This window comes from Elephantulus edwardii, unplaced genomic scaffold, assembly GCF_000299155.1.
Source record: "Elephantulus edwardii isolate Elephantulus edwardi_28Jun2011 unplaced genomic scaffold, EleEdw1.0 scaffold00039, whole genome shotgun sequence".
Taxonomy (NCBI): domain Eukaryota; kingdom Metazoa; phylum Chordata; class Mammalia; order Macroscelidea; family Macroscelididae; genus Elephantulus; species Elephantulus edwardii.
In genome coordinates, this window is record NW_006399789.1 from 7,350,770 (window position 1) to 7,371,519 (window position 20,750).

General features: G+C 42.3%; 1 protein-coding gene across 1 annotated transcript in view; it reads left to right on the forward strand.

Moving 5' to 3' along the window:
* The window catches only part of MAP3K5 (mitogen-activated protein kinase kinase kinase 5), a 348,691-nt gene that overhangs the window by 272,783 nt on the left and 55,158 nt on the right, over positions 1 to 20,750 (forward strand). Inside the window, exons 22-23 of the mRNA XM_006884955.1 lie at positions 11,160 to 11,337; positions 11,433 to 11,601. Of these exons, the coding sequence (XP_006885017.1) occupies positions 11,160 to 11,337; positions 11,433 to 11,601 (347 nt within the window). The remainder of the gene's footprint in view (positions 1 to 11,159; positions 11,338 to 11,432; positions 11,602 to 20,750) is intronic.

Consider the following 20,750-nt stretch of genomic DNA (forward strand, 5'->3'; position numbering starts at 1 on the left):
GACCTCTCCTGTCAGTAACTGTGCTGGGGTTTGCCCTTAGGAGGAGCAGGAGAAAAAGAAAAAGAGGAAGGGAGAGCAGTGTGATGAAGTTACCTTTCTCTTTTAAGGGAGAAAAAAATATTTCTCTAGTCCTGCACCGTTCTCCCTATCCTCACACACAGACCCAGGGGATTAGGTAATTCATCTCAACTCCATGAAAGTATGTGGTACACTCTGTGTGCAAAGTAAATGTGTTTATAAGATCTAAAGACATAGTTCCTGACTGATTAGGGGAGAAATACAGTAAAAAATCAACAACACTGTAGAACAGTTTCATCTGCACAGAGGGAGTAATGAAGGGCCAGGGAACATTAGTCTCAGAAAGTGGTTTCAAGGAAGGCTTTCCATTGTCAGGTACTTGATGAATGAGTTTAAAAGGTAGATGAGAAGTGGGGAACCAGGTGAGGCCACTCCTGGGGGACTTAACACTTGGATGTGTGAAGCCACTCTGTGTATCAAGGGATACACAGGTGGCTCAAAATATGGGTTGGTGCTTCCAAAGCATGAGGGATGGACAGAGCTAGGAGGACAGGTAAGGTCAGGTGACGAGGGGCTCCTTATGCAAAGCAGTGTGGGGAGCCAGGAAAAGATTTCATTCAGGTATGGTGTTAACAAACCAGCACTGACCAGTAGAACATTGTAGGACAATAGAATGTCTTATATATATCTGCACTATCTGATATAGTTGTTGTTGTCATGTACCATCAGGTTGGAATTGACCCGTTAGTTGACCATCAGGTTGGAATCGATCCATAGCTGACCCTCTTGTGGATTTTTAGAGGCAGTTAATCATATGGGAGCATATGGCCCAACTTTCTTTCACAGAGCAGTTGAATTTGAATCACATTCCTTTGGGTTGCCAGTGTAACACCTTACCACTAGGTTACCAGTGTTCCATTGTCCAATACGGTAGTCACAACTACATGTAAATGTTGAAACACATAATGTAGCTAGCATCCAAGAGGCACTGAATCATTATTTTAATTCAATTTATACATAAATAACTTTATAAACTAATAGCTACTGTATTTGGAGATACAGCTCACATAAAGATGTTACTATAAAGGTTGTTTTAATGACATTGACTCAATATAAGTGTTTGCCTTTTGTTCTAATACTCCACTGTACCCACACAGGACAGGACATGGTTCAGATCTGTTGTTTGTAGGGTCGCTATGAGTAGTACTTGGCTCGATGGCAGTTAACCACAACAACAGCAACAACTGTGTCCTTTTCAAGCCACCCTTTGAAATAGTCTCTTCACCTTCTTCAGTTAATCATGTCTTCTGTTGTTTTAGCTACTCTGTGTTCAAGAACAAGTCTCAGGGTTTCTTTTGATGTCTATTTTAGTTTTCTTTTCTCTCTCCTGTGTATTTGATGACCCTCAACTTTACTTAAGTATGATGACCTTGATGTCATTCCATGACTCTTCTAGTCCTTAGTCTTTAACCTTCAGTGTATCAAATCTATTCTTGGCTTGGTCTGTCATTTCAGGCAAAATGTATTTAAGACAGTAGCTTGGCTCTTAGGACCTTGCTTTGCTTTTTTTTCAGCTTCAACATGGATTTGCATAAGAGCAAGTACCAGGGCCGTAAACCAGCATAAGGTTTATATGCAAGCACAGGACCTGACCTTGCTTTGTTGCCATTATGAGTAGAAGCTGACTCGAGGGCATCTAACAACTCAACATTCAATAAAAATGTTAAAACTATGCTATGTACTAATCACTAGAAAAACCGTGCTTTGGGAATTCTGCAATTACTATGAGATGCCTAGATATTTGTTAAAAATAGAGATTTTTGGCCCTGTCCAGAATTTAGAGTTGTGGTCTGGGGTTGCATACTGTTTAGTTAACTAACCACATAACTCTTATATTCATTAAAGTGTGAGAGCCATTATAGGAGGACTGAAGAATTGAGAACAGGGATGACTGGTTAGGATACTTTGTACTGAAGTTGGTCTTTGCCTCCACATTGCTGCCCTGGAGGACCATGAGGGTCGCTGGTACCCACAAATAGCTATTAGCACCTTCATAGTTCCTGAAGAAATTTAAAAATACATTCCCACTTTCATAAAGCATAGACCTATTCAATTCCCTGAAGTTAGAGCCATCTCCCTCTCATAGATGAGGGAGCCCAGCAACTTGGGGTCCATAGGCTGACCACCCCTACCTCCACCTGCCTCTAATGAAGCCATGTCGTGGAATTTTGGCCTCACATCCTTCCCATCAGCCCCTAAAATAGAACAGTGAGGATGACTTCTCTAGAGACACAACTTTGACGAGACACAACTTTGACATTGCCTGTCCACACAGAAGTCAAATAAAGAGGTTCATCCAGCCTCTTAGAGACTTGTCCTGACCATCTCCACAGCAGAAGACTTCTTAATAATTGACAAGACATTATCATCAAGATTGCCAGAGGATGAACACTTTGCCAGGCAGGTTTCTCTCTTCATCCTGAGGCCTCATTCCTGTCTGTGAACTGACATCAAAGGAGCTGTGGCCTCTCTGCTTGCCAGCTACTGTCAACATGTGCCTCTGCAAATAATTACACTTGAACTTCTCACACTTTACACTTGTAAATACCACAGAAAGCTCTAAGGTTTCTAATATGCTAAGCATCCTTTCAGAATTGGAAAAGCTAGAAATGGATGTGTTCGTAGTCCAACAATAATTGAGTATGCTTACCTGCCTTAGAGGAGTCCCGGTGGCCCTAATAGTTAAGTGGTTACTAACCAAAGGAATGGAGGTTTAAATCTACCCAGAGGTGCTTAGAACAGCAGCTTGGTGATCTGCTTGCACAAGATCCCAACCATTAAGAGGCCTGTGGAGCTCAGGTCTCCTCTCGTGCCCGTTGACTCACAGGAGCTGGAATTCATTCCATGGTAACACCCTTCTTTTCTCTCAGTGCCTTACGTTTTCCTATAGAAAGTTATCCACCCGCCCACTTGAGTTTTGGATTCCTTCACCCCTTGACTTCTTTTCTTGCTTCTTCAACTTCAGCCGTTTTAGGTCATACTCGTGTACCCATACCCCAGTCCCTCTATCACAAACTCATCTTCCCCCTTATGCTTAGGTGTCACCTCACTGGTCTTCCGCATTATACAGATGTGTCACCTCATTCATCTTCCCCCTTATACTTATGTGTCACCTTGTTGACTAGAACCCCACTTTTTCAAGTTCCTCTTCACAGCTTCATGCCTTGAAAGACAATGTCTTCAGATTGTCACCTTTTCTTTCTCCCATTTTAGCATTAGCCTTGTTGTGTGATCACTGAAGTTGCTCTGGTCAAGGATATCAGTGACCTTGACCCAACAAATACTCTTCTCGATTTACTCAACCTTTGAGCAGCCAGTTTCCCTGGCTTTAACCCTCCCCTCCGTAAACCACTGTGACATCCTGTTCTGCTCCCTCACTGGATGCTTCTCGTTATACTCTGCCTTTCTTGCCTCCTCTTTTCAACCATGTATGTGCAGGCTGGATTTAGAAGAGGTTGTGGTATTGGGAATATTATAGCGAATGTTAGATGGATCTTGGCAGAAAGCAAAGAATACCAAAAGAATGTCTATCTGTGCTTCATTGACTATACAATGGCTTTTGACTGTGTGGATCACAACAAGGTGTGGCTGACTCTGAGAAGAATGGGAATCCCAGAACATTTGATTGTGCTAATTCAGAACCTATACTTGGACCAAGAGGCAGTCGTCAGAACAGAGCAAGGTGACACTAAATGGTTCAAATCAAGAAGGGGGCCCATCAGGGATGTATTCTGTCTCCATACAATCTGTACGCAGAACAGATCGTCTGAGACTCTGGACTGTACAAGGAGGAATATGGCATCAGGATTGGTGGAAGAGTCATCAACAACCTGCGTTATGCAGATGACACAACCCTGCTTGCTGAGACTGAAGAGGACCTGAAGCACTTGCTGCAGAAGATCAAGGACTGCAGCCTTCTACATGGATTGAAGCTCAGCATCAAGAAAACAAAGATTCTCACCTCTGGGCCAATTGGTAACATCAGTATGGATGGTGAAGAGATTGAGATAGTTAACAGTTTTAGTTTGCTTGTCTCCACAGACAACACTCTTGGTAACAGCAACCAGGAAATCAAGAGATGAATTGCATTGGGAAAGTCTGCTGTTAGGGACCTCTCAAGAATACTGAAGAGCAACGATGTCAGGCTGGAGACTAAGGCATGCCTGATCCGGGCTATAGTCTTCGCAATTACGTGCTATGTATCAGAGAGTCGCACAGTGAATAGGGATGATAGAAAGAGAATCGATACCTTTGAGCTATGGTGCTGGAGAAGAATGTTGGATATACCATGGACTGCTAGGAGAACAAACGGGTTTGTTCTGGAGAAGGTGAAGCCGGAATGCTCCTTGGAGTCAAGGATTCTGAAGCTTCATCTGACATACTTTGGACATGTTGCAAGGAGGGATTAGTCCTTGGAGAGGGACATCATGTTTGGCAGAGTGGAGGGGCGCCACAGGAGAGGTAGACGTTCAATGAGATGGATCGATTCTGTGACTGGAGTGGTGGGAATGAGTGTGTTTGAGATGGCTAGGTTGGCACAGGATAGAACGGCGTTTAGAGCTCTTGTATATAGGGGTTGCTGTCAGTCACAAGCGAATTGATGGCACATAACAACAACAATTGTATTCTGAATCCTCCCTCTTTTCATCCTTCCCTAAATTACATCACCCTTCCCTTTAAATATCATCTGTAGACTTGTGTGCTGTTCAGTTTCTTAGCTCTAACCCAGTTTTCTCTTTTGAGTTCCAGACTTACATCTAGCTCTTAACTGGACTTCTCTACTAAAAAAGAAAAACAGAGAAAAGAAGTTTTCCCTTCAGCCTACATTTCAGTCATCTTTTAGTGTACATCATCCACTTATTATCTTAAACTAGAGACCTCAGGGTCATTTTTGAAGCTTCTTTTTCATATCCTTCAGTCCATTATACCAGTGAGTTCCCATTCACTACTAAAGATAATAGACCTTCAGTAAACATTATCATTCAGTAGAATGATTCCCTGGGTTTACCTAACAGAGGAATAAAGTCACTGTTGAGCTGAGTCTACTGACTTAAAATAAGGTGGAAAAGGCAATCAGGGCTGTGTTTTAATACAGCATTTAAGACATCTGTAAATCCTTTCATTTCCTAAATTAGTTTAATGACAGCCCTTAGGGTCCATCTTTAAGCACATATAGTTTTAGCTCATTAGAACTCCTTTTAGGCGTCAGGTCTCCATGTTGTTGTTGTTGTTATGTGCCGTCGAGTCGCTTGCGACTCATAGCGACCCTATGTACAGCAGCCCTAAACTCTGCTCTGTCCTGTGCCAATCGCACTGTCTCTGACACTCCCATCCCAATTATCCCAGTCACTGAATCAATCCACCTCATAGAGGGCCTTCCTCTCCTGCACTGTCCCTCCACCCTCCCAAGCATGATGTCCCTCTCCAAGGACCGGTCTCTCCTCACAACATGTACGAAGTCTGTTAGACGGAGCCTCAGAATCCTTGCCTTCAAGGAGTCACCCGGTTTAATCCTTTCCAGGACAAATCTGTTTGTTTTCCTAGCAGTTCATGGTATTCTCAATACTCTTCTCCAGCACCACAGCTCAAAGGCATCATTTCTCCTTCTATCCTTCCCAGGCATTGTCCAACTCTGTGATGCATAACAAGTGATTGTGCAGACTGTGGCCTGTATCAGACGCACCTTAGTCTCCAGAGAGACACCACTGCTCTTCAGGACTTTGGAGAGGTCCCTAACAGCAGACTTTCCCATGGCAATGCGCCTTTTAATTTCCTGGCTACTGGTGCCAAGAGTGTTGACTGTGGAGCCAAGCAAACTAAAGCTGTGAACAATCTCAACCTCTTCACCATCCATCCTGATGCTGCCAATTGGCCCAGTGGTGAGAATCTTTGTCTTCTTGATATTGAGCCTCAATCCATATTGGAGGCTGCAGTCCCTGACCCTCTCTCTGCAGCGATGCTTCAGGTCCTCCTCAGTTTCCCATAGCAACCCTAAAATTCACAGGCCACTATGACACAGACTCTGCCATTACTAACGGTTAGACCATATCATACAGCCAGAAAGCTGCATAATCTAAGTACATGTACACACACACTCACACATACACACACTGATAAAATGCTTCACCTGGCAGTATTCTACTTAAAGTCTGATCTACTAATAAATACCTGTTTTATCAATGTACTGTAAGCGATGCATGCCTCCACTGTGAGTAGCACCTGTATTTTCAAGGAATTCACCAATTTAGACACGGCAAGGTTCTCCGTCAGCATCAGGGATGAGCAGTGAACACCACTGGCAGGGCTTTTGTGCCTTCCTCTTGAAGGTTACTGGCTGTTCCCTCAAGCCAAAAGATTAGAGAGCTTCATCAGCTCTTTTGTTCTAGCAGCAATACCTAACATTAGTGCCTTTTCATATCATGGCACTGAAACCTTGTTTCCAAGTATCAGTTCTCAGTAGGCCAGGCTTGTTGTTGTGGTGTGCCATGGAGTCATAGCTGACCCCCCCCCACACACACAGTGAGTTTTCTGAGGCAGTGAATTGCATCGAAGGAGATTGCCCATCCTTTACTTTATCCATTCTGAAATCTGTTTCTTCAAACACAGCTAGTTTTGAGGGGACAGCATAAACCCCATTTTTTGGGTCCGGCACCCTACCCCCCACCCCCGCCCCCCGGAGCCTGACCCAAATCCGACCTTGAAAAGAACTCATTAATTCCAGAGGCAGAAGCGAGCCATAAAAATTCTTAGCTTTAGAAGTGGGCAGTTAAGGGTAGAACAAACACAGATGTGTTGGAAAGCCTTCTAGGATAGAGTCTTACCTGTTCCTGCAAAGTTTAGAATTAACCCGTTTAACCTGTGACTCCGGTAGAAGTGTATACGTGTCACAGAAAAGAGAAATGCGGGCAGAGTAGCCAGCCAATCAGAAGGTGACCCACATGACTGATCCCCCTGCCCACCAATCATGTTCCAAATCACCCCGCCCCAGACGGAAGGCCTTAAAACAGTCAGGCATGGGGATAAAGGCTCTCTTGCCACCTTTCCACTAAGGGAGGGAGCCTCTGCATGCGGAAAACTGTTCTGCACAGTAAAGTGCTCTTTGTTAATCGTATACATGAGTCGTGGTCCTCAAGGCGGCACTTCTTGGGACTAACAGTGTTACATCTGTAGCAAAACAAAGTGCACCAGAAAGGCTGATGATTCCAGAAATGTCTTCGCAGAAACAGTCTTGTGTTTGCACCCTCCAACAAATCACCTCTCAAACAACCTCCTACTGTGATTAAGGGAGGGGTAAGTTAAAGGGAGAAGAATAGGCAGTCTCCTCCTGTGTGATTAACTCCCCCTGATAATCCATCAGATGGTCAGCTGGGAGTCCATTCCACCTCGGTGGTAAAAGAAAAACAAGTTGTTTGCTTTCTGCTGTAAGCACGTTTACTAAAGGTAATCTATGCAACACCACATCCTGAAGCTTCTCAATAAAGAAATTTCTGTAGTCAAGCAAATTTAAGATACTTACATACCAGGAGCTTTCTTCGGCGTACCAGTTCCAGAGTGTTTTATATCTTCAGGATAACTGTATGCTTAAATAAGGCATGAAACCAGGCTACTCGTTGGAGACAAAGATTCTGAAGCTTCATCTTCCATACTTTGGACATGTTACAAGAATGGACCTGTCTTTGGAGAGGGATGCCATGCTTGGGAGGGTGGAGGGACAGTGCAGGAGAGGAAGACCCTCGATGAGATGGACTGCTTCAGTGACTAGGGTAATGGGGGTAGGTGTGTCAGAGATAGTAAGATTGGCACAAGATAGAGCAAGATATAGGGCTATTGTACATAGGTCACTATCAGTCACAAACAACTTGATGGCACATAACAACAAAATTGTTAAATTGCCCAATTAGAAGTAAATATTCTTGGCTTTATCTTCCTTCCAACCTTATAGTTATTCTGCATCATAATCATTTAAATAACAGCAAGCAGGCAAACCTGTTAATTCATTGTTGGGAATCAGTCTAGTGACCAAGCAGTAAGGTGATTCTCGCAGAGATAATCTTTTGCAAAACAACTCTGAGTATCCTTTTCCTTCTTTTCTTCCTGTAGATTAAACCATATCTAGTTGTCACTGTACTAGAAGCTTTCATCACCTGGCTAGTACAGGATAAAAGAAAGTTTTTTTGTAGCATCTTTGATGTAACTGAAGGTAGAATGTCTTCTGCCCATAAGGAGATATGATTAAAGGATTCTTCTAGATAAGGTTATAAGATCCTTTCTAAGGCTCAGCAGCACACAATAGATTCCCCATGATAAAAGGTATCAGAGGTGGTATATATTCAGAAAAATGTCACTTCTTGCTATGTAAGGGTAAATTTTTCATCTGCATTCTCACACAATGTATTATTAGGTAAATCAGGCTGTAGATGACATGATGTTAGTATTTGTTAAATATTTGTTTTTTTTTGTTTTTTTTTTAATTTTTTTTAGTATTTGTTAAATATTTGTGAAAAATATTTTTAATAGGGATCTCTGGTGACCTAGTGATAAGAAGATACAGTGTAATCCCAAAGGCTTATGGTACAAATCTACCAGCTGCTCCATGGAGAAGGATGGGCAGTCCCCTCCCAAGCAGTTCACTATCTCTGAAAACCCACTGGAGGGTCAGTTATGAGTCAGTTCTAACTTGACTACACACAACAACTTGTATTGTCATTTATCAATGAATCTACAAGTGATACTTGCTTATTATAGAAATTTAGAAAAATGTGGATAATATTAAAAAAAACTTGATCACCTAAAATCATGTCTTCCAGAAATAACTGTGATGAATATGTATTTTAAAGAATACATATCAACATCTATCATTTATTCATACTTAAAATAAGTATATTTAAAGATATACATGCATGTACAGACACACACAGAGGGAGTGCTGGTGACAGTGCTGACATAGTCGATAGGGGTGGCACAGCTAAGCCAAAGGTCATGCCTTTCTGATAGTTCCAATCTACCATTTGTTCAATGGGAGAAACACAGGCAGTCTTCCATGTGATCTACAGTCTTGAAACACAATGGAATGTTAGCTAAGTTGGTTCTGACCTCCACAGAGTGAGAGAGAAAGAGATGCATATACGTACATAGAGGGGAGCATATACATTCTTGGAGTCCGAGGTGTAGAATCTAAAAAATAGTCAAGGGAAGAAAGAAAAGAAGAAGGAGATCTCTCTTTCTTTCTTGTGCTCTCGCACTCACACTCTCACTCTCTTGCTCTTGCTTTCTCTCTCTTGCTCTCTCTGGCTTTCAGATATTTATAAATCAGAAATAGGAGTTGAGTACATATTGAACTTGCCCTGCTCTCTAATTAATCTTGAAGGCCCCCCTCCCACCACCTCCTCCCAGCTATAAGGACCAATTGCAGTCTCAGTGAACAGAGGTAGGAGTCCACTGCTGCTGGTGCTCTTTATCTTTGAAATTGAGGCAATTGCTGATTAGGCTTAGTCCCGGGGGAATCTTGTCTTTCTCTAATTTTAAACTTGCCTTCTTTCTAAAGGGAGCACTTGTGATGTAGTCTGTAGGGAGTTGTGGTACTAGGCCAAAGGAAGTTCAGACCCACCAGTACCTTCTTGGGAGAAAGATGGGTCCTCTCCTCTCATGCCACATACAGCCTTTGAAACCCAGTGGAGGGTCAGTGTGAGTTTGCCCTGATTTGACAGTGTTGGTGGTGGTGGTGTGTGCTGCTGAGTTGGAACTGAGTCATTCCAGACCCTCGGGTGGGTTTTCAGAGGTGGTAATTAGCACAAGCGGAGATTGCCCGTCTTTCTCCCATGGAGCAGTGGGTCAATTTAAACCATCTATGTTTGAATTGGTAACACAACTCCTTACCACTGTACGACCCGAGTTCCCCTACTGAGTTCTTTTGTAAAGGAATTTTGTATTGTTGGGATTCATGGTTGGAAAATGCTTACCGAAAAAAGATTCCTTACAATCAGTGTTGGAAGAAATATCAACAAGTTTTATTGCATCATCTCAGTGTCCCTCAAGTTAAAATAAAGGCACAATGAATCTAAGTTCTTTTAAATTTACAATAGAACCTCAATTTTAAAAAATAAAGGCACAATGTTTGTCATAGAGTCATTGTGTTTAAGGACTGAGAAATACCCAAGAGATATCTAATCTATCAGTTCCAAAGTTTGTTTTTGTTTTTACTAATGAACCCCTTTGTATATGAATTCTCATATAAACTGATAGAATGTAGTTGCTGTAGGTAACAAACATAATCTAGACTCACAACATCCCACTCACTCTCCCCATCTCAAGGTAGCCTAAAGATGCAAAGGTGGACCCCTTAAGGCTCTGAGGAACATGACTAAATTAATGGAAAAATCGCAAATCTCGTCCTTTCTAAGTGTGGAAACTGATACCTTCCTAAATTCTTACAGGTAACCAGTAAAGATGAGGGGATCAGAACTCATGACTGATTGGGCCTGGTTTTCTTCTGCTTAGCCACCCTCCCAGATCCCTTCCAGGGTCCTGGGGGTCCTTCAGCATGGAACTGCCCATGGATATAACACTAAACAAGTACACAAGAGCAGTCAGAAACAAGCCTCTTGTATAATACAAACATGCTACTCATCACAATGAGATAATTGACACATAATATCATTGTCTTTCAGTAAATGTTTCAGTGCACCTAGTTTCTTAAAGGGAGTCCCTGGGTGGTGCACAGCTTGGATATTAACTGAAAGATTGGTAGTTTAAACCCACCCACAGCCTTCTCAGAGGAAGACTCAACCCATAGTCGTTGCAGCTGACCCTCAAGTGAGTTTTCAGAGGCTGTACATTGCACAGGAGGAGATTGCCCATTTTAGTCTTGTGCAGCTGCTGGTGGATTTGAACCATCTGTCTTTGTGTTGGCAGTGCAACGCCTTAGCCAATAGGCCATTAGAGCTCCTTTTTGTGGACAGGCTGTGTAATCTGCTTCTGAAAGGTGATAGCTTTGAAACCCTGGGGAGCAAAGACTTTCTCAACTTGAGAGTAACTAATAACAGTATTTTCTCTCTTTTCTTTCCCTATCTCATCACACAAAGAGTATCTTAGGAGCATTTCCCTGCCCGTGCCTGTCCTGGTGGAAGACACAAGCAGCAGCAGTGAATACGGCTCCGTTTCACCTGACACAGAATTAAAGGTGGACCCCTTCTCCTTCAAAACAAGACCCAAATCCTGTGGAGAAAAAGATGCAAAAGGAATCCGGACCCTCTTTTTGGGGTAAAGGCCTGACTTTATTTCAGTGAAACAAGAACATTTTAAGTGTGTCATTTATTAAAGGAATTTGTGATTGATGCTGCCTGGATTTCTTTCAGCATTCCAGACGAAAACTTTGAAGATCACAGTGCTCCACCGTCCCCTGAAGAGAAGGATTCGGGATTCTTCCTGTTGAGGAAGGACAGTGAAAGGAGAGCCACCCTTCACAGGATCCTCACTGAAGACCAAGACAAAGTCGTGAGAAACTTAATGGAGTCTTTAGCTCAGGTGAATCCTCTCACAACACTGCCCTTCCAAAAGCTTACTTATTTTTTAACTGGGTTATATCCACCTTTCTCAATTTCTTCCTTTTTGGCTACAGATGTAGGAACATACATTTGAATAATAGTTGTGTTAATGGGTTTTCCTTGTATGCATATGGATATTATCCTATCACTCACAACATTGTGTTTCCGGATAGAACTTGAAATTGACTTTTTGACTTTGAATGCAACACTGTTCTTCCTTTGTTTTTCATTCCCTGCATAGTGTACCATATGATTTTCTGATTCAGAGTGGCCATAGCTGGTCCTTCATATCTCACTAATGCCTAGTATGTGGATATTCATGTGTTCCATTGCATTTTTAATAATTTCCAGTTTTTCAACATTCAAGCTATGTACATTCCATGTACCAGTTGTTCAACGATTTGTGTTACTGATTTTCCTTGTTTCAACTGACTTCCAGTCTGGCCTCTACCAATACACTACTATAACGATCCTCTTTGTTTAGTGTTCATAGTGTTTCCGAAGGCCCATTCCAAGTAAGGAATACCAGAGGAATGTCTATTTGTGCTTCATTGACTATGCTAAGGCGTTTGACTGTGTGGATCATGACAAGTTGTGGCTGACATTGAGAAGAAAGGGAATCCAGAGTACTTGATTGTGCTCATGTGAAACCTATACCTGGATCAGGAGGCTATTGTGTGAACAGAGCAGGGGAGCACTGCATGGTTTGGAATTGGAAAGGGAGTGTGTCAGGGTTGTATTTTGTCCCTGTATCTGTTCAGTCTATATGCCGAGCAAATTACCCAAGGAGCTGGACTCTATGAGAAGGAGTGTGACTTCAGGATTAGAGGATGAGACACATCAATAACCTGTGTTATGCAGATGACACAACCTTGCTGGCTGAAAGTGAAAAGGACTTAAAGCACTTGTTGCAGAAGATCAAGGAATGTAGCCTTCAGTGTGGATTGCATCTCAGTAGCAAAGAAACAAAAGATTTTTACCCCTGTGCCAATAGGCAGTATCATAGTGGATGGAGAGGAGATTGAAACTGTCAACAGCTTCATCTTACTTGGATCCACAATTAACACCCTTGGTACGAGCAATCAGAAATAAGGAGATGCACTGCACTGGGAAAATCTGCTGTTAGGGACCTTTCCAAAGTATTGAGGAGTAGTGATGTCAGTTTGAAGACTAAGGTGTGTCTGATTCAGGCCATAGTCTTTTCGATTACTAGTTATGCATCCGAGACCCGGACAGTGAATAGGATGACAAAAAAAGATTTGACACTTTTGAGCTGTAGTAGTGGAGAAAAGCACTGACCATCCCATGGACGTCCAAGAGATTGAACAGGTAAGTCTTGAAGATGGTGCAGCCAGAGTACTCTTTGGAGGCAAGAATGATGAAGCTTCACGTAACATGCTTTGGACATGTTGCTAGGAGGTGCTGTTCTTTGGAAAAGGACATGATGCTGGGAATGGTGGAGGGTCGGCGAAGGAGAGGAAGACTCTTAACCAGGTGGACTGACACTGTGATTGCTGCGTTGGGCTCTTGTGTGTCAAGAAATGTGAGGATGGCACAGGATAGAGCAGGGTTCAGATCTTTTGTTCATAGGGTCGCTATGAGTCATGTTCGACTCGATGGCACAGAACAACAACAACAAAATAACCACCTTTAATTGGCGCATAGTGTTCTTGTTTTTCATTGTCCTTCCAGTGGGTTTTCAGAGGCTGTAAACTGCACAGGAGAAGATTATTACCCATCTTTCTCCCCTGAAGCAGCTGGTGGATTCAGACTGCTTGCCTTTGGGTTTGCAGTGTGACTTTGGAGACAAGAAAGCTGGAATACTGATAAGATAAAACAAACGTGGGATGTGGAAAGTGTCATGGAATCCCTAACTGAGAAACTGCATGTTTGAACACTGGCTGTTTTGAAATCAGCAACAAACTTGTGTTGGTGACGTTCCAGCTAGTCCTTACAAGATAGTTTGCAGAGCTAACCATAACAGTAATCACTTAAAAGTGCAACAGTGAATGAATGAATGAATGGAAACCCTATGTCTCTGTAAACTTTAATTAAGATTAATAAAAAAAAATGTTTAAAAAAGAGTAATCAGTTATCTACAGTTCAGAGATGTAAGATTTCATTGCCACAGTTATTCATATACTCACTAAGCATGTATGAATCACTTATTAAGGACCAGCCTGAGCATTCAGGAAAGATCAGCAAATATGGCAGAGGCTGTGGGGCTATGTTCAGATGAAGGTGACTGGCCACAAACAAGACGTATATAAGATATTACATAGTATGTTAACCAGTCAAACCAGTTTCTGCTGAGCCAGTTTCCATTCAAGGCAGCCCTCTCTATGTCCAAGCAGATAAATGATCCACAGGGTTTTCAGTGGCTACTTCTTGGGAAGTCAATCTCTAGACTTTCCTTCTGAGGCATCTCTATGTGGCCTTAATTCTCTTGAGAGCTGGACAATGAATAAAGATGACAGAAGAATCGATGCATTTGAGCTGTGGTGTTGGAGAAGAATACTGAACATCCCATGGATGGCCAAGAGAACAAATAAATATGTCTTGGTGAGGGTGCAGCCAGAGTGCTCTTTGGAGACAAAGATGATAAGGCTTCACCTCACATACTTCAGGCTTGTTGCTAAGAGGGGCTATTCCTTGGAGAGGGATATGATGCTCAGAAAGGTTCGGGGGGTCATCAAAGGAAAGGAAGATCCTCGACCAGGTGGATTAACACCGTGACTACCTCAGTGGTCTTTGGAGTCTGTCAGTAGGTGTGAGGATGGCACAGAATAGAACAAGGTTCAGATCAGTAAACCATAGAGTTACTGTGGGTCATGCTCTACTCGATGGTGCTTAACAACACCAGCAACAACATCAGCCGGTTTGGGTACTTCCTAAATGTGTGTTGAAATCTTAACCCCTCTTCTGATGTAATCTTGGCTTACTTTGTTGTGTTAATAAGTTCGTACCAGGTTAGAGTGTGTCCTAAACCTAATCCTGTCTGAGTTATTTAAAAAGGCAGATTACACAGCGAAGCACTCATGCATGGTGGACAGCAGATGTCATGTAAGCATCACCAAGGAGCTGCAGGTCACCCAGGAACACCGACAGGGAGCAAACCAGCAAGGCCAAGATCCCAATCTGGATTTTCAGTTGTCCACACTGTGAGGAAGTAACTTTCTGTTCCTTAAAGCCATCCCCTGGTGGGTTTTTCTGTTATAGCAGCATGAGGGCACTAAGACAGGCTCCCTCCCTCTCAGCTCCATCAGGATTGGGACCAGCATGGTCATTGTTGGCCTCCTAGCACAGAACTCAGCGTGAGGACCCACTTCATAACAGGACTGAAACTCTTCAATTTTGGAATTGGTTAGTAGTATTCAGTTGTTTACTGCTTCCTATTTTTTAAAAGGATACATGAATGTGGTCTATAAAAGGAGAAGTGAAAGAAAACCTTGGAAGCAACTCTCAATTTCCAGACATCAGAAGGCATACCTTGTGGCACCAGCAAGAAATTTTTAGTGACTATCAGAAGCATCTGTGTTGAAGCTATAATGACCGAGAGATATGAGAATCCTTCTGCTAATAGCCTTGTGAATCGTCGTCTGTGCTATCACACTGTGGTTTAGTGGTGGAGCAGGAACTGGAACATGAGTTAGCCCTGGCTATTTTAGTTCATAGCAGCAGGAAAACACAATAATCAGAAGCTTGCCCTTGGCTTCACCTTAGCTTTGCTTGAAGCCTGGTTCCACCACTTAAAAACTGTGTGGTTTGACCAAGATATTTAGTTTCTTCATCTATAAAACAAGGGTAACACTAATAGCCCTGATAAGGATGCTATGAGAAATGACTGTTTCTTCATTTATGAAGTGCTGCTGTAATGTTGTTGCTGTTAAGTGCCATTGAGTTGAAGGTGACTCATAGCCACCCTACGAAGGAAAGACCTGAACCATTGTATAACTTTCATTGTTTCTCCAAGTTCATAGAGTTTCCGGAGGCAACATGTTTTGGAAGTAGGTGCCACTCTTGCTTCCAAGCTTGTTTTAATCAGGGAGCTCCATTATCAAATTTGACACATCAGTGTCACAGTGTTTAGCATCACAGCAAGCATGAGTTACCTCTCTACAGAAAATGGACAGACCAGTGCCTTACCACCTAGAAAAATGTTTGACCAAAAACAAAACCAGGCCCTCGGGCCTATGGCCCTTGGGCCGAACCAATTTAAAAACCACAAGGGAGTGGCTTTAATCTACAGAAATTTGTCTTCTCACCTTTAGGAGTCTAGAAGTATAAATTCAGGGCCCCTCAGTTCTGTGAGGGAAGATCCTTGGCAGTCTTCACGAGATGGCATCTGTACGGCTTTGCCTAATTTGCTTCTTTCCATGTCTCAGAAATTGTTTAAATTCTCCACTGCTACTGCCTCATTTATGTAACAAGGGCATCCTCTTCCTATATGGGAATACATCCACCTGTATCAGGGTATCAGAACTGACCCTTCAGCTGGTTTTCAAAGGCTATAAATCCCTCTGGAAGATATTCCCCACTTTTCTCCCATGGAGCAGCTGGTGGATTCAAATCACCTGCCTTTGAGTTGTCAGTGCAGCTCTTGACTCACTAGGCCACCAGAGCTCTCTTCTTCATGTGCAGGCATTAAGATATACAACACATAATTTGAAAGGATACAATTTAATCCATAACAAGGAGTACTTGAGATCCTAGTAGAAAGCATTATACAAACACTATTTTTACTGTTTCTTTTATCAAGCTGGTAAAGAAAAGGATCTAATGTCTTTTTATTCACACACAAAAAAATCATGCAAATTTTTGTTGCATCTTCACATTCAAGGTCCATTCTATATGTTGTTGTTGTTGTTATGTGCTGTCAAGTTGCCTAAGACTCATAGTGACTCTGTGTACAACAGCCCTAAACCCTGCTCTGTCCTGTGCCAATCTCATTGTCTCTGACACACTTACCCCATTACCCTAGTCACTAAATCAATCCATCTTATTGAGGGTCTTCCTCTCTTGCACTGCCCCTCCACCCTCCCAAGCAAGACATCCCTTTTCAAGGATAGGTCCCTCCTTGAAATATTTCCAAAGTATGTCAGACAAAGCTTCAGAATCCTTGCTTCCAAGGAGCAGCCTTGTCTCACCCTCTCTAGTATGAACCTGTTTGTTCTTCTAACAGTCCATGGTATACTTAATATTCTTCTCCAACACCACAGCTCAAAGGCATCAGTTCTCCTTCTATCATCCCTAGTCATTGTCCAGATTTTTGATGCATAGCCAGTAATTTTGATGACCATGGCCTGGATCAGGTGTACCTTCGTCTCCAGATTGACATCATTGCTCTTCAGTACTTGGGTGAGATTGCTGACAGCTGACTTTCCCAATGCAATTAGTCTTTTAATTTCCTGGCTGCTGGTACCAAGAGTGTTGTTTGTGGAGCCAAGCAAACTAAAGCTGTTAACAACTTCAGTTTCTTTACCATGTATCATGAAGTTGCCAGTAGGCCCAGTAGTGAGAATCTTTGTTTTCTTGATGTTGAGCTTCAATCCATATTGAAAACTGCAGTCCTTGTCCTTCTGTAGCAAGCTCTTCAGGTCCTCCTCAGTTTCTGCAAGCAGGGTTGTGTCATCTGCAAAACACAGCATAAAGTATTAAAATGAAATGTGCCACTCTATGTAACAAATGCTAAAGGTATATGTCAGTCAGTTTCTCAAGCTTCTGACAAAAGTCTTTTGAAGCTGTAGTTAGTCATCATTCATTCTGACATCCATTCATCACTGTTTAGTTTAAGCTGTGGCTACTACAATGATTAGCTCTGGTGGCCTGGTGGTAAGAAGCTGTGTGACAGTCCCAAAGACACATGGTTCAAACTCACCAGCATCTCTGCAGTAGAAGAATGGGCAGTCTCCTCCTGTGCAGTTAACTGCCTCTGAATACCCGCTGGAGAGTCAGCTGTGAGTCGGTCCTGATGCGATGGTATGAAACGACAGTAACTATTACTCTTGAGAGGGAGTTCTGCTGTTGTAGTCCATAGAGAGTTGCACAGTTTCACCTACAGGTCATACCCTCTGATGGTTCAAATTCACCAGTGACTTTGAGGGGAAAAGATGGACAATCTCCTTCCAATTTATAGCTTTGTAGCAGGAGTGGCATCCACTTCCTAAACAGTATGCCTCCGGAAACTCTCTGAACTTTGATAAATGTCGATAGTTGTAGAGGGGCTTTAGGCCTTTTGTTCATAGGGTTGCTGTGAGTCATGCTCTACTTGAAGGCAATCAGCAGCAACAACAACCGGATGGAGAGTCAGCTCTGAATCGATCCTGACTCAACAAGATTAAGTGCATGAAGGTTCAGCAAAGGTGTTTAGTTTCTTCTTCCTGCCATAACAGAAGTAACTACAAGTGGGGAGCTTTAAAGAACAAAACTTGATTGTCACACATTTCAGTAGGCAAGTCTGAATTCAGGGCATGACTTTAGGGGGTTGTTCTTGTCTTAGTTCAGCTTATAGTACCTGCCAGGAACCCTTGTGATCCTGGACGTATATCTGTATCTGTCTCTGTCGTATGCCTTCCTCTTGCACCTGCATACCTCTGTGTTTGTTTTGATCTTTTTATAACTCAGAAGTAGTTGGGTTTAGGAACCAATCTATTCTGAATGAAACCTTTATTTTAAAAGTAAAATATTATAGTCTGTCTGTCTCTCTCATTGCCAGCAAGTTCAGGCCAACTCATAGCTGACCCTCACTGGGTTTCTGAGACTATAAAACAACAGGAGGAGATTTCCCGTCTTTCTCCTTTGGGTAGGCTAACGGATTCAGACTGCCAGAGAGGCATGGCCTTTGGGTTAGCAGCACCACTGTTAATGGACTTGGCCATCAGAGCTCTTGTTAGAAGTACAGGGCTTGGGATTTCAACATATGTTTTTAGGAGGATACAGTTCAGTACAAAGTAGGTGCACCTTTCTGAACCTGGGAAAGGGCAGCGTGGTGGCATAGTGAATAGTGAATAGCCTGTAGTGAATAGTACTGCTAACAGAACAGCTGTATGTCTCCAGTGGTTCCAGTCCCCCAGCAACGGAGGAAGATGAACAGTGCCTTCTTGCTGTGATTTATAGCCTGACATGACCCAATAGGGGGTTACTTTGAGACAGAGCTCACTTAACAAGTTGGTTTTTGAGTTTTATACCTAGATACCTGCTACTTAGGGTGCTCGTGTAAGAAGGCATATTAATTAGTTTACACTCTAGCTTCGACTGAGATGTAGAAGCTAGGACAGAAATAATGATTGCGTAAGAGCATGAAAGCATTTGGACAGACACAAACGTTTCCCAGAATGAGAGCATTCCTGTGTAGGACAGTGACACGCAGCAAAAAACCAGAAGCAACATGCTTTTCTGTTGTGAAAACAAAGCTAATGTCAAAAAAATGTTTGCTTTTTAAGTGGTTGGCAAGCTTGACACTGATTTTTCACTGAGATTAGCTTCCAATTCTGAATAAATTATTTTTTTTTTCCTTGAGCATTGCTTATTTTCACAGTTTTGATTTTGCTTGTGATTCTTTACTTTGGGTGTAATTTAGTTTGTGGTGAGAGAATAAAAAAAAAATTAAAAAACCCAAAACAACGCTTATCATTGTTCCCAGTCGATTTTAAAATATTCCCTTCATGATGGTATTTAAGCTTTTCAGTAGAATCTGTTCTCATGAAAACATAAACATGACAGGCAGCCTCCAATTGAAAACATATTGAGAGACAGAACATGATGGTGTATTTCTCTTTTGTTTTAATAGAATCCTAGAAAGTAGAACCATCACAGTCCAGTTAAGGAATTTAATTTGAATAGTGCAGTAACAAAGCAATACAAGATTGAAATGAGCATAATAAAAACCCTACTGTTGCTTACAGTTAAATGAAGATAAATAACATCCTACTTTATTTCCCTTTTTTATTCAAAGTAAGGTGTTCAAATAAGAGAAGACATTTGTGTCAGTATTGTATTGGATTTGTGGTTTCTTATTCTTACAACTAATCAATGCAGGATAAGTGATGTTTCCAGGATTGGTGTCTGAGATGGAGCCTGTTATGTGCAAAAAAAATTGGCCTGTTTGGGAGGATGGACAGTCTCCTCAGATGTGATTTGCAGCCTTCAAATAACCCAATGGAGGGTCAGCTATGAGTCCATTCTAATTTAATGGAAATGAGTTTGAGGATTTTTGAAAGGCATTGAAATAGCTGGCATGTGGTGCTCTGCTGGAATTGCACTGCTATGCCAGAGGCCACACCGCTGTGGTGGTTCAAATCCACCAGCCTCTCTAAGGGAGGAAGATGTCCAGTCTCCTCTTGTGCAGTTTACAGCCTCTGAGAACCCACTGGAGGGGTAGCCATGAGTCAGTTCCGACTAGACGGCAATGAGTGAGTTAAGTGAGTAGCATGTGTTAGATGTCAGCAAATGACAATGAGGGGAAGTGATTCAAATAAAGCGTGTGGTGCTAAGGAACTTCGGGATGAAGGAGTGTACCCATCTTTCGTCTGGCCCTTTGTTTCTGTCCATTTCTTCTCTCCCTGCTCATGTTACTCTCAATTCTATTGCATCTGTTTCCCCTCTTGGTAACTGGACATATTCATGAATCTATTTTACAACTTCTTGCTGTGGGCCAACTTTGACCTTAAGATCTTTCAAGTAGCTTCCTGCCTGATTTTCTCTTTAAATCCTGATTAAGTTGCTTAAGACTCGACTCTGACTGCCTCAGCCTATCCTTTGGGCAATGCTTTATCTCTCTGCCTAAACCTAGTTTCTGTGAGTGGAACCTGTCCTGTGGTGAGCCCACCACATGTCACAGAGCAGAATTGAGCTGCATTGGGTTTTCACTAGAGTCAGAACTATCAAGTATGGAAATACAAAGGAGGAGGAACAGTTGTAAGCAGACCCTAGTGATTAGAACGTGGAATGTGAGAGCCATGAATGTAGGAAAATTAGAAATTGTTAAGAAAGAAATGGAACGCATAAATATTGACATATTAGGCATTAGAGAGATGAGATGGACTGGCATGGGCCATTTTGAGTCAGATGACCATATGATATATTACTCCGGAGATGAAAAGACAAGGAAAAATGGGGTTGCCTTTATAG